The sequence below is a fragment of the Typopeltis vanoorti genome, chromosome 2 (assembly GCF_054136105.1).
Source record: "Typopeltis vanoorti isolate ZY-2024b chromosome 2, IOZ_Tvanoo_1.0, whole genome shotgun sequence".
Taxonomy (NCBI): Eukaryota; Metazoa; Arthropoda; class Arachnida; order Uropygi; family Thelyphonidae; genus Typopeltis; species Typopeltis vanoorti.
The window spans coordinates 147,156,490-147,169,535 of NC_143550.1; the positions used below are offsets into that span (position 1 = coordinate 147,156,490).

At 33.0% G+C, this 13,046-nt stretch overlaps 1 protein-coding gene across 2 annotated transcripts in view; it reads right to left on the reverse strand.

Moving 5' to 3' along the window:
* Nucleotides 1–420: 420 nt before the first annotated feature.
* LOC150109511 (sushi, von Willebrand factor type A, EGF and pentraxin domain-containing protein 1-like) overlaps nucleotides 421–13,046 on the reverse strand; it is an 80,667-nt gene continuing 68,041 nt past the window's right edge. For both annotated transcript variants that reach the window (XM_090408765.1, XM_090408764.1), the window contains exons 20-22: nucleotides 5,708–5,857; nucleotides 4,805–4,891; nucleotides 421–2,141 (exon numbers count right to left, since the gene is read on the reverse strand). In XM_090408765.1, the coding sequence (XP_090264891.1) occupies nucleotides 4,839–4,891; nucleotides 5,708–5,857 (203 nt within the window). In that variant the 3' untranslated portion in view covers nucleotides 421–2,141; nucleotides 4,805–4,838. The remainder of the gene's footprint in view (nucleotides 2,142–4,804; nucleotides 4,892–5,707; nucleotides 5,858–13,046) is intronic.

Here is a 13,046-nt window from a genome sequence, read left to right on the forward strand (position 1 = left end):
CGAGTTTTAACAAAATGACATTAACGAGATTTGGAAATGTAACTGGTATTAGTAAAATTATGCGGTGGCTTGTACGTACTGAGAATTTCCACCAATAGATAGATTCAATGAATCATTATTAAACAGATAGAAGATTATTCCTCGCTTCCCCTGACTAGTTCATCTTCCAAAAACTGATAATTCATTGAAATTTAAGTTTTCAATTCACCGATTCAATTAAAGAAAAAACGTAATGAGAGGACCGAGTATCATTCCAAAAGACCTCGATTCTGAAGGAACAAAGCAGACAAATTCTTTTACTCTATACATATATCTATCTACGTGAAATGAAAAGAATGGGTTTTCCTCAACACACTATCATCATAAAAATTGCGTGCGCGCGCGTGTGTTTGTGTGTGTTCTTACAATTAAGAAGACAAGTAAATAAGAATAATTTTATTTAACTATGGCAACTTTGTACAGTCGATGTCAATAAGTCAAACATAAGATTTACCAGAAACTTTTAAAGCCCTGAATTTTAAATGTTTCTGCAAATTAAGCAAAAATAAGCGATAATTTGCTTATTTGAATTATTAGAAACTATTACTGCATGAGAATAAACTATCAGGAACTGCAGTATATATTACATCACTCGATTAGAATGGTAATTAGTGTTTCAGCACAAGTAGGTGAATCCATTCCAGTTTCTCGCATAATGACGACCTTATCTTTTTTGTTCTTCACATGGTTTTAAGTTAAGTGTGCAAAGCACAGTCACCGTGACTTTTATCTCTTGACACTTGATTAGTTCCAAAGCTCGATAAATCATTTAACTTCGACGATATTTGGGAATAACATTCATCAATTCTAATTAACTTTCAATTATTACTGTCTGCTGCAGATAAATCGTATCTGGGATTAAATAAAAACCACAAGTGTTTTTCTGGTGGTCCTGAAATTGTAATTATATAATAATATTGAAATTATGAGCAGAGCTCGATATTACAAAGACAATTAGTAAGGAAGAATAAATTATAGAAACCGTGAAGGAAAGTAAGTGAACGAGCAAGTGCATAATGAATGTCTGCCAAGAGTTTCACTAGTTTGATGTGTAAAAGTATCGATACATTGAAAACAGACTGTATTCTGTAACAAACTTGCGAGAGGTGGGGGGAGAATGGGGTAAAAAAAAAAGAAAGTGAACATATTGAGAAATTTTATTGAGCACTTTCATTTACGATAAGTTCTAATCGTCGTTGCTCAGTCGTACTTTGGAGCAAAACGTTCAGTTCATAACAGTTTATCTACACATACATGTTTCAACGCATAGGCTAATTTTTGGCTATAGAACTTTATTAACCATAACTTATGCTTTCAGACAACTATGGTTACTTCTGGCTATAGAAATTGGAATAGCCTCCGCTTACTTTAAATCCAGTATAAAGTAAGAAGAAGTAAAAAAAAAAAAAAAAAAAGCATCTAGCAAATCATAAACTATTTCAGATGAAACACTATAGCTATGAAGTGCTAACTTGAGATAATGATGATGATTGTTATTATGATACACTAGGAATTTTAAAGAAACGGAAGAGGAAAGATGAATTGCGAATTTATATGGCTTACAGCAGGAGTGCGTACACCACAATGAAATACAAGATAAAGTTTCTTAGCGTTATATCCTTTTTTTTTGTAAATTACAGAGCATCTTACTACAAATAAAGGAAGAATAAAAATGAAAACAATTTGTGTGCGTGCATGCGAGCGAGGAGAGTTGATTGAATCCAGCAATGAAATGCGGGTAAAAGGAATTCTGAGAAGCAAAAGCATAACTTTAAAAGTTTGTGCATCCTCTACCCCCCCCCTTTACAGTAAATATAAAAATTCCTATGCGGAAAGTTTCTTAAAGATTTGTAATTATCATGTTGCATGTTAGAAGTGGAAATGGAGGAATTAGAGGCTATTGCTCTTGATCTCTTTTAGTTTGCACTCACAAAACCATATCAACATAGTTTGCAAGGCATGTGGCGGAGAAATACTAAAGTACTGGAATAGTTTTCTTTGTCTTCATGTTCTTCCGATATACTGAGAGCCATTCTTCTTCTTCCTTCATCACATTAAGCATTGCTGGTGGAAAATTAATGGACACAGGCTGGTGATGGAACCTATCAAGTAAAACCAAGATTAGCACAAACATATTTGGTGATCGAACAAGCAGCTGACACTAAACAGCATAAATAGTAAAGTAGAAAGCAGGTATATATCATTGCCCTTTGCAAGATTTCAAGGGAAAGTCTCGCTATCAAAATTACTTTAATTCATTGAGAAATTGGAAATTAGTGAAAGAGTGTTACCGAATTACTATTTTTACAACAAAAACCATATTTGATGAATGTAGTAAAAATGTTAACCTTATAGTTGTGGACAGCTCTTAGGCTATCTTGTGACATATTCTGCAGATTGAGTCAACAGCCAAGTTGAAAAGGAATGTTATTTACGAATAACGAATTTGGTGGAAAAATATTTTTAAATGACGTTTGATTAAAAATAATTTTTGAAGAATAGAATGATCTTTCAAAATATGTATCAGTTATTCATCTTACTCAAACATAAGCGATTTTGAAACAGCGTTTTAATCCCAGCCAAAATCACGACCATAAGAAATGACTACACACGTAAATTACGTATTGAGAATTAAGGAATTTAATACAACCACTCTTTTATTGACGAGTATCCCGTCACATGAAACAAGAAAGAAATCAACAGAGGTTAAAGAATGCCTCTGTTTTTCCTCTTTTCGACCAGTCACGTGATGCTATTAGGAACCCATGGAAAGTGAAAACAAAAAAATCAGTTTCAAATATTATCACGTGACTTGCCGGATAGCGGGAGAACAGAAACACTCTCTAACCTCTGTTGATTTCTTTTTTGTTTTGTGTAACGGTCCGCTCTTTTTTGTGCATTTCACTCTGGTGATGTGATGGGATACTCATCACGAAGTATTAGTTGTTTATATTACATTTTATAATTTTCATTACGTAATTTACGTCTGTACGCATTTAATCAAGTCTATATAAGTATAAGTTGGCGTTAACAATTAAAATCACGATCAATTCCTTCTTTCTTTTTTGTAGTTAAAGTGTGTTTCATGTGTATTCATTCACAGTTTTAATTAATGCTTATTATAGTACTCGTAATCTTTCTACGTATGTTTTAAATATTTTCTATAAAATGTTTGGAGGGTTTCAATGTACAATAAACAAAGCGAATCAGTACTATACACTTTGTTTATAGTATATTCTAGTTGATAAGATTTGATTCAGAACTATCTGCATTATACCTAAAAGCTAAGTGTGAATCGGTAAGATTTCATAGTAATTTGCTTTTTTCACTTATATAATTATTTTACTTTATTTTATTTTTAGACGTTAGATAATTCTCCGTACGGCGATTCTTTTAAGAACACATTGTCATAATATATATATGTATGTGTGTGTGTGTATATATATATATATATATATATATATATATGGTTTTGACTCTTTCACTTTTTTCTATCATTGTCAAATACCCTGATTTTGTAAACATTTGAGTGACTTGGGCCCCTTCGCCTCTCCCGACAAAAAAAAAAAAAAAAAAAAAAAAAAAAAAAAAAAAATTCCGAAGAATTTCTTCTTTCCCAACACCTACCGCTTCTAATACTGCCAAAAAAGGTATCGTTATTAACACTTTGCTCGCCCAGATGATAGCATTATTCATATTGACCGGTCAATGTGATAAATTATGATAAACAACGTAAAATTTATTACAGTGCCCGAATTTGTTTGTCATTATTCATAATGGCTGGGCATTATTTATAATGCCCGTATTAATCATTTAGTCCATAACACACACACACACACACACACACACACACACACATATATATATATAATATACCGGATTGTTGACCTACATCCAGTGGTAGTATAACTGCGTTCGAATGTGTATCATAATACGTATATTTGATAGATAAATTTGATACCTCTGAATTTATAATGAGTGTTATAATTACAACATAAAATATATAAAGAAATTTATAACTCTTTACACTATATCTTTTAAACCCTTTCGAACCTGGATCTATCCATTCCCCATTCCTGTGAGTCCCGGTGCTACTTTCCCATGAGTTCCCGGTGCGTATACCCGTCATGACTTAGGGAAAATGTTGCTTATTTTAGTGCAGAAAGTTCCCAAAAATATTTATTACATAAATGACTCAATGTCGCAGACATCGTAGACTATACAAACATCATAACCATTATATGGATGCAGGCATGACTAATTTTCGGAATAAAAGTAAAGTAGAGGCAAAATGTTTCCTGGATTTTTTTCAGGGTTTCTCAGTGGAAAACCCAATTACTTATAATCTAAAGTCCTCTGATAATCTAAAGCAGCTGCAAGGAGATTTTTCAAGGAGATAAAAAAAGTCCTTTGAAGTGGTTAATAGAATATAGAATAGAATAGAGAATAAGCATATCTTTATGAACAGAATAAAACATTTATGTGATAAATATCTACAACACTGCAATATTATTTTCTTGCTTATTTAGTTTTGAACTGTTAGTTTTGAATCTGTTATGAACATATAATAATCGCCATTATTAATGTGGCAGGTGTGAAGGTTATCAGAAATATCAAGATGATCTTTAAAGAGTTAGGACGAAGCAAGCATTTCATACAAAAGGGAGCTATCGGTCACAGCTTATTCGTGATCAAGCCGAAGCAACGCAACATGCCACACGCATTCAAACAGACATACATGCTCAATATAATCTCAAATATTCACCCTTAACAACGAAGTCGTATTTTCACAGGAATTCTTACGTCACATTCGGGTTTGGTACCTCCGGCTTTCTGGAAGTGTTCGTTAATGCTGTAAGGAGAAAAAAAGTTAGTCAACCCATCACCATCCACCACCAAAATTTTTTAGGTATTAGAAGGTTATTAAGGATTAAAAATGTACTTAAAATATAATAGTTAGTATGTATAAGCGTGTCCTTAATTACTATGCATTGTCCAAATAGCTCTAACTGGGGGATGCTTAATAGAAATAATAAATATGGCATCAGTTTCGTACTATTTGTTGTATAAAGCATAATACTCGAAAATCGCTGTTCTTGTAGAAGCAGGCTATAGAATGAAGTTTCAGCGATGAACGAACTTTTTTATACAACAGCCATTTTTGTGTGACTGCAGGAAATGACTCGTCTTCCTGAATTTGTTTTAAAAATAACTCCATATTCGATATCTGAATTATCTTAAAAAATAAAATATTTAAATAAAAAAGTTCACATGGAGGCAACCTGAAGCTCGCATTCAGATTGCATCCATGCAAAGTCCATGGCACTCGAACAGTACCGGTCTTTTAACTGAACCCTCCCTCCATGACATGTTACTCCTACTCTATTGTCAATATTTGGCTTATTACTCAAGCGTACACAAAAGAGGCTCATTCACTTATCTGTACATAGTATGCACTAGGCCTTTATTTCCACCTTCATTTCCCTATCTCTGCTTTGCCGTTCTTCTCCTTTCTGTTATATATATATATATATATATATATATATATATATATATATATATATATATATATATATATATATATATATATATATATATATATATATATGTTAATTAATATACGTTAATATACGTAAAATAACTGTTAATTAATATACGAAAAGCTTACCTTCTTCATGTTCACACCATGCACCCATGAAATTAGGAGGACAGATGCATACCATGGAGTGAGCATTGGGCATCATACCGCAGGTGCCACCGTTCAAACAGTACCACTTACGAAATCTTTCCTGACAAGTATGGAACTCACAGTGATCACCTAATAAAAAAAAAAATTTTACTTCAAGCAGAACAAATAACAGCTCATCTTAAAGCACGTCACACGCTTTATTAGTTCATTTTCCACCGCTTAATAAGATTATAAAAGACTAAAGAAGCGATGGAATTATGTAAGCCTAATCATGCAGACTGACTAGTGTCTCTCATTGTCTTTTTTCTTTAAGTAATCAACACTTATCGTGTGCATTTGCATGGTTTCATAAATAGATTAATGCATTATGCACAATCAGCATCGCATTTATGACGTACAAGGAAAATAATGGCCTCATAGCCTTAGTTCGCTTCAGCCATAATTACAACCAACCGAACCCAATCCAATTAAACTCAACTGAAAAATAATCTTTCTCACTTTCTCCTTTTACGTGTCTTTCTCTTTCCCTATCTCCTTAGCTGTTTCCTTCTCAATGTCAATATTTTCCTTCATCTGTTTTTACTTTCTCTTTTACTATCTCTTTTGTCGTTTCCTTTTTTTTAATTTTTTTAATTTAATTCATCTGTTATTTGCTGTACTGTACTAAAAATAAAGGTTACACACTTCCTCTGGATACTGAAAATACATATAAAACGTCAATAAAACATCTTATTGAGACCGAATGGTCTTCTCCAGCCAGTTAAACTTCTTTCATTAAATTTTAAATTGCCGTACATGGTAATTCCAACAGAAACATTAATTTTCCTTATAGGTGAATGTGAGACTATTCTTTTAATTTCGTTTGATTCAATTCTTCAATTAGGCGTGCAATAACTAACCTATAGTTTAATATTCGTTTTTGTCTGCAGAAAATTAATAAGAAAACTCGGTTTCGCATTAGTCTAGAGGTGAAAATCCAGTCTCTGTCTTTGTATTCTATTTCATATCCCCTCAATTTTAATATTTTCCTTCATCTGCTTTTACAGCTTTCTCATTTCCTGACTCTTTTGTCGTTTCCATTCAGTTTATGTTAATTTAATTCGTCTGTTATTTACTCTACTAAACATAAAGGTTGCACACTTCCTTTTCAGTCTCTTCATGTACATGCATAGGCTCTCAGTGTATGCTTTGAAGAGCGAGCTAATATTAGAAAGTATTATTATTATTATTATTATTATTATTATTATTATTATTATTATTATTATTATTATTATTATTATTAGTATTATTACAGGCGACTCCAAGGAGTCCTTAGACTCATCGAGGGAGGCCCTAAACATCATGTCCATCACAGCTATTCGACATTCACACAGTATCTATCATACTTTGCCTTGAACTCATTCACTGTCATGGCGCCCACAACAGACTCTGACAGCTTATTCCACTCATTCACCACTCTCCAAGTAAAAAACTCTAGCTCTAACACCCTTAATAACCACACTCTTGCCTAGCTTCCATGAATGTCCCCTAGTCCTCCCACCACCAGTCCTGTTCTCAAAAATATCCTCTGAATTAATTCTATAGAAACCCTTCAGCAATTTGAATGTCTCAATCATATCACCCCTTTTCCGCCTATCGACCAATTTTTGCAACCCACAAATCTTCAACCTATTCTCATAAGGTTCATTCCATAGACTTGCTATCATCTTGGTCACTCGCCTCTGGATCATCTCAACTTCCTCCCCATCAAGAAGAAACCGAGGTGACCAAATCTGGGCACAGTAGTCGAGATGGGGTCTTATCAAGGCTCGATACAGAGGAACAATAACTTGCTTGTCTCTGCTCGTCAAAGTATTCTTCAGCATCCAAGTGATTTGATGAGCTGATTTAGCCACTTTTGCAATGTTCCCCCTAAACTTCAACTCCCTATCCGCCAACACTCCCATGTCCCTGACCTCATCAATCTCTTGGAAAAAAGTATATACTTACAAACAGGGCCGCCGAGAGAAATATTCGGGCTCGTGACAAGCCTGTGGTCCGGGCCCCACTTAAAAAAGTGCATCGCTTTTGTTTAATAAAAAAAGCCATATTCAACATTATAAGCATTTATTTAAAAAAGTGTAGAACAAATTCAAAATTCGATATATTACATACCATACAAAATACAAACATTAAATAAAAATAGAGTTTTTAAATTTTTATTGCCTCATCCACTTCCTCACTTTATGGTTAGCAAAATCTTTAATCACCTCGTCATAATCAATTATCATTGCCAGGTCGTGTTCTGTTGACAGCAAAGCTAGGCCGTTTAATCTTTCCTAGAGCATTGATGATCTACTGAAGCTCTTTATTGCTGAAAGTTACTAGCTAGCGCAACCGACTGTAACAACCTTGCATGAGCGCCTATTGACGTCATCACCTGCTATAACTACAGCGATCCGCGCCGAGAGAATCAGTGTCTTCCGGACAATCATGGCGAGCTAAAGAGCGTAGTCGTCTGTCTAAAACAAAACACAGTATAATTCTCGATATGCCATTATCCTTTATCATTGTTGTATTATTACGAGAATTAAGACCATGCATTATAAAAAAAGTTATGTGACACGTCGGGGCCCGATGGTCGGACCCGTGACAAAAGTCTCAGATGTTAACCCCTCTCGGCGGCCCAGCTTACAAATACTAGTTTATTTCCATAAACTGATAGTTGGACATTGGACCTCGATTAAACAATTCCTAGCTTAAAGTTGAAGGATACATCATTTCTGAAAATATCATTTAATTACTCAAAAGTATTCTATGGTTGATATATAGTTTCTTATTTTTCTCAAATGTTTCGTCGCTTGCTGGAATAATAATAAATAACAATGATAATAATAAATAATAAATAATAGATAAAACAATTATTTCAGATATGAAGATGTATATAGCAAAGTTTAGTTAACTGGAAAGAAGCTCCCTCCCTTTCTATTAAAATGACAGGCTACGTTTAAACTAGTTATTATAAATTACTGAACCAAGTAAGTCATGAAAATCAATTTTATATATTAGGAGTATAAAGTTTTAGACAATAAATGGATTTAATATAATTTTTAACGGCTTCACATATGTAATAGAAAACTAAATATAATTTATCACACCTATATATTTCGCTAAATATGTCATGAGCTTCGTTCAGGGAGAAGGCAGAACTAGTAGTAACGTTTAAACTTTCAATACAAGAATGAGTCATACAGCATGCATATAATATCACGTGGCTCGGTCGCAACTGTACAGTAGGAGGAAACATTATTAGAGTTCAGAGACGTAGGAATAGATGTATAATTAATTAATTCATTAAAAAATTATTTAACAGTAATCACTTTCCAAAACTTAGGCATACAGTCTGTACGATTAAGATTAGGACGGTGGCGTAGGACTTCACACGATTCAGAAAAATAGACGATCAAATTTGTAGAGTTCAGATACTTGAAAAGTTTCGGATTCATCATGCTCGTCCCCCCCCCCACATATTTATAGCCTTCCTAAGGTACAAATCTGGTTATCCATTACGTCCAATAGTTGATTGCATAGGATCTCCTACTTATTATTTGGCAAAATATCTTTCAAGACTTCTACGAAATTTACGGAAAAAATTACCTTTTATATCAAAAACAGTTTTGACTTTGAAGAAAAAATTAAGGATCTTTATCTTCAGGAGTCTGAGTGTATGGTTTCCATGGTTTCCTTTGATGTAGTTTCACTGTTACAAATAGACCACTTTAAGAAATTCTACAGCTCTTACAAGTAGATTTCCCTGATGATATCGTCAAGTTATTCAAGTAAATGCCAGTTATTTTACTTGACGTAATAAATTAATTATTTCTGATTTGGAGGAAAATTGTAGATAGGAAGTTAGTAATGATGTAAATTTTTCATGTAGTACTATCATATCCTGTACACCCCTTGAAGGTACATGGCAGGAATTTGATGATGATGATTATGATGTAATAAATTATTTCAGCAGATAGAGGATATTGCGATGGATTGTCCTAATTGGCTGATTATTATCTGGAGTATTTAGAGGATCGGATTTCTAGCACCATTTCTTCTCGACCTCGCATTTGGCTACGTTTTGTAGATGATATCTTTGCAATCTGGTCTCACTCTGAAACAGAACTATTACAATTTCTGTATAACATTAACTCCTTATATACTTGCATCAAGTTCACTATTGAACGTGAATCTAACAACAGTCTCCCCTTTTTGGATACTTGAATACATCGTACATCTGTTGAATTTTCTGTTAACAAGAAGTCATCCTTTACAGGTAGATATATCCGCGCATCTTCACATCATCATCCTTCACAAAAAAAAATAATAAGTATTATCAAAAGCCTTGTACACCGAGTAAGCATAATTTGTTATTCTGAATCTCTTCTATTAGAAGAATTAAATAAAATAAAAGCTTGCTCTGTTACATAATGGATACAGCGAGACCTTGATACAGAAAATATTTGATAATTATTATCCCTCTTCTAGATTTCAATCTGATGCTAAAAGGATCAACATACCTAACTTAAAGGAACATCTGAACAAATAGCAAGACCCTTCGGAGATATAATCTGTATACCTTCAAACCATCCCGGAAGTTATCATATTTCTTACCACCTCTATCTTTACTTGGTGTTTATCAAATACCCTGTTCCTGTCATATTTGCTACTTTGGACAGACTGGCAGTTCTGCTACTATTAGAATCGAAGAACATTAAGATTATATAAGATTTTTTGGAATCTGAAGGTTCAGGCCATGCCATTGACACTAGACACAGAGTTCACTGCAACCGTACCAAGATGCTACACCATAGTAGGTTCAAATTTGATCGTCTATTTTTTGAATCGTGAGAAGCCCTACGCCACCGTCCTAATCTTAATCGGACAGACTGTTTGCCTATCTCTAAGTTTTGCGAAGTGATTACTGTTAAATAATTTTTTTAAATAAATGAATTAATTATACATCTATTCCTACGTCTCTGAATTCTAATAGTGTTTCCTCCTACTGTACAGTTACGACCGAGCCACGTGATATTATACGCATGCTGTATAACTCGTTCTTGTATTGAGAATTTAAGCGTTGCTACTAGTTCTTCTTCCTTCTCCCTGAATGAAGCTCAAGACATATTGAGCGAAATATATAGGAGTAATAAATTATATTTCGTTTTCTCTTACACGTAGTGATGTTGTGTAAGGCTGTTATTTAAAGTCTAACGCATGTCTCTATTAAAAGTCTAATAACTGGATTTTTTTTTTTTTTTGAAGATGAAGACGAGGATGTTGCATTCGATATGGAATTTGGTACCGTTGCAGAAAACAGTATTAAATTTGAAATAACATAAAAATGTAGGAGCAATGAATAAGATGAAATGGCAAGATGGCAAGAATGAAGACACAAATAATGAAAATTATAAAACGCAATGATTTAAAATTGGGATATAAAGAGAAAACGGGTCGAAAACAATTAAAAACCTGTAATAATGAATGAAAAGACAGTGGCATATGACAATGTGCTGGCCGTTTCGGAGAAATCGTCATCAGATATTTTCAGACTGGGTATTTTGTTTCTCACATAACTTTTGTAAACCATTTTAAAAAAAAATAATACTCTAATTATTTAATATTAAAAATAATATTCATATCTATTCCAGCATCTAGAATTAATGTTCCTTATATGTCGTAAAAAGGAGCCCTGTGCATGTGTGGTGATGATTCGCGTACCTGTTACTATGTTCAAATCAACACCTGGCAAATATTGAACATGATAAGAAGAGGAATGACTTTGCAGAATGCCTATAATCCCGCTAATGTAGATATTCGCCACACAAAAACTGTTCTTGTCCTGCTTCCTCTTCTTCTATATGTCTGCCTTTTATGGACACTTGCTAAAAGATAAGGAGAAGATACCGGATTGTTGAATTTATGAATCTAATTCATATTCACACAAGGATACGCAACGTTTCTCTGTATCTTGCATTTTTTATATGTAAATGTGAAAACTAAATACTGGAACGAAGTGATGTCGAAATGAGATCGAAAAAATCATCTTTACTTATTCCTTCAGTCCTTCATAATTTTATTAATTCCTAAAAATGTAACTAAACTGATCACAGCTTCTACTAATAAAACAATTCATATCATGCATTTTAAAAGGATATCAGTTAGTTATATATAAATCCGGTAACATATGATACTTGCAATGCTTCACGTTTTTAATTAACTATCTCCTAGAAGTTTTGCATGTGGTCAGTTATGATTGTATGTATCAAAATATTTTTAAAATCATGCCTGAACAACCGGTTGATATTTACTTAATAGTGATGTTATTCTCCGAGTTATAGTGGCTGCAAATATTTGTACAGAGTGAATAATAAGCTTCTTAGTTTTATTAAGGGCGCATTTCTAGCTGATGTAACACTTTAACATCTTTAAGTTTATAAGTAAAAATAAATTATTTTCAGGATTTACAATTTTAATATTTATTTTTATCATAACTTGGTCATATTTCATTCTTTATAGAGTGTTTTTATTTTCTGCTACTATACTCAGAGGTGAATATAATTTCTCAGGTTTTTGCGGGTATCGCACATATAATTCTTTATAATGTCGAATATTATTGAATAATTTTTATTATTCTTCTGTTGTTATTTCCATAATTAGTAAATACATTTGTTTGTTACACGTTAAGATTTTCGCTAATATTTTTTCAGTGTTATCCCTTCCTTGTATCACTAATTTATTTGGTGTTACTTTTCTCATATGTTTCTTAATAGTTTTAAACAATTCTGCATAATTTGTCATATTATGTTCTTAATGTCTAATCTTGTTTCCTTTCCCTTATTTTCTATAGTTCTTCCTTATGGATTATTTTATTTAATATCATCATTCCTGTGAGAATATATCTCTCACATTCGTAAGCAACATAACATGTCGTATACTGATATTTTGACCATGGAAGAATCCAGGAAAGTCTTGCCTTTTCCCGTATTTGTAATTTTTATCTTTGTTATCTAATAAGCTTTCCTTTGAGTCAGTGTTTAAGCTAAAGATGTCTTTAATTTTATAATTATGACTTGAGGTTCATATTTTTTTCATTTAGTTCTGTGCAGTATAAGTACTGTTCATTTTAAAACTAATAACCAATCAGTCAGTTTCATTATCATCCTCTCTGTAGGATTTTAGAAACTTAATTCTCTCTCTTACCTCCCTGAAAAACTGTTTCTTTCTTTTCACCGTCTCAAGTTTTCCCCGGTATCTACCTGCCTGTTTAACGATTGGAAAGTTCATC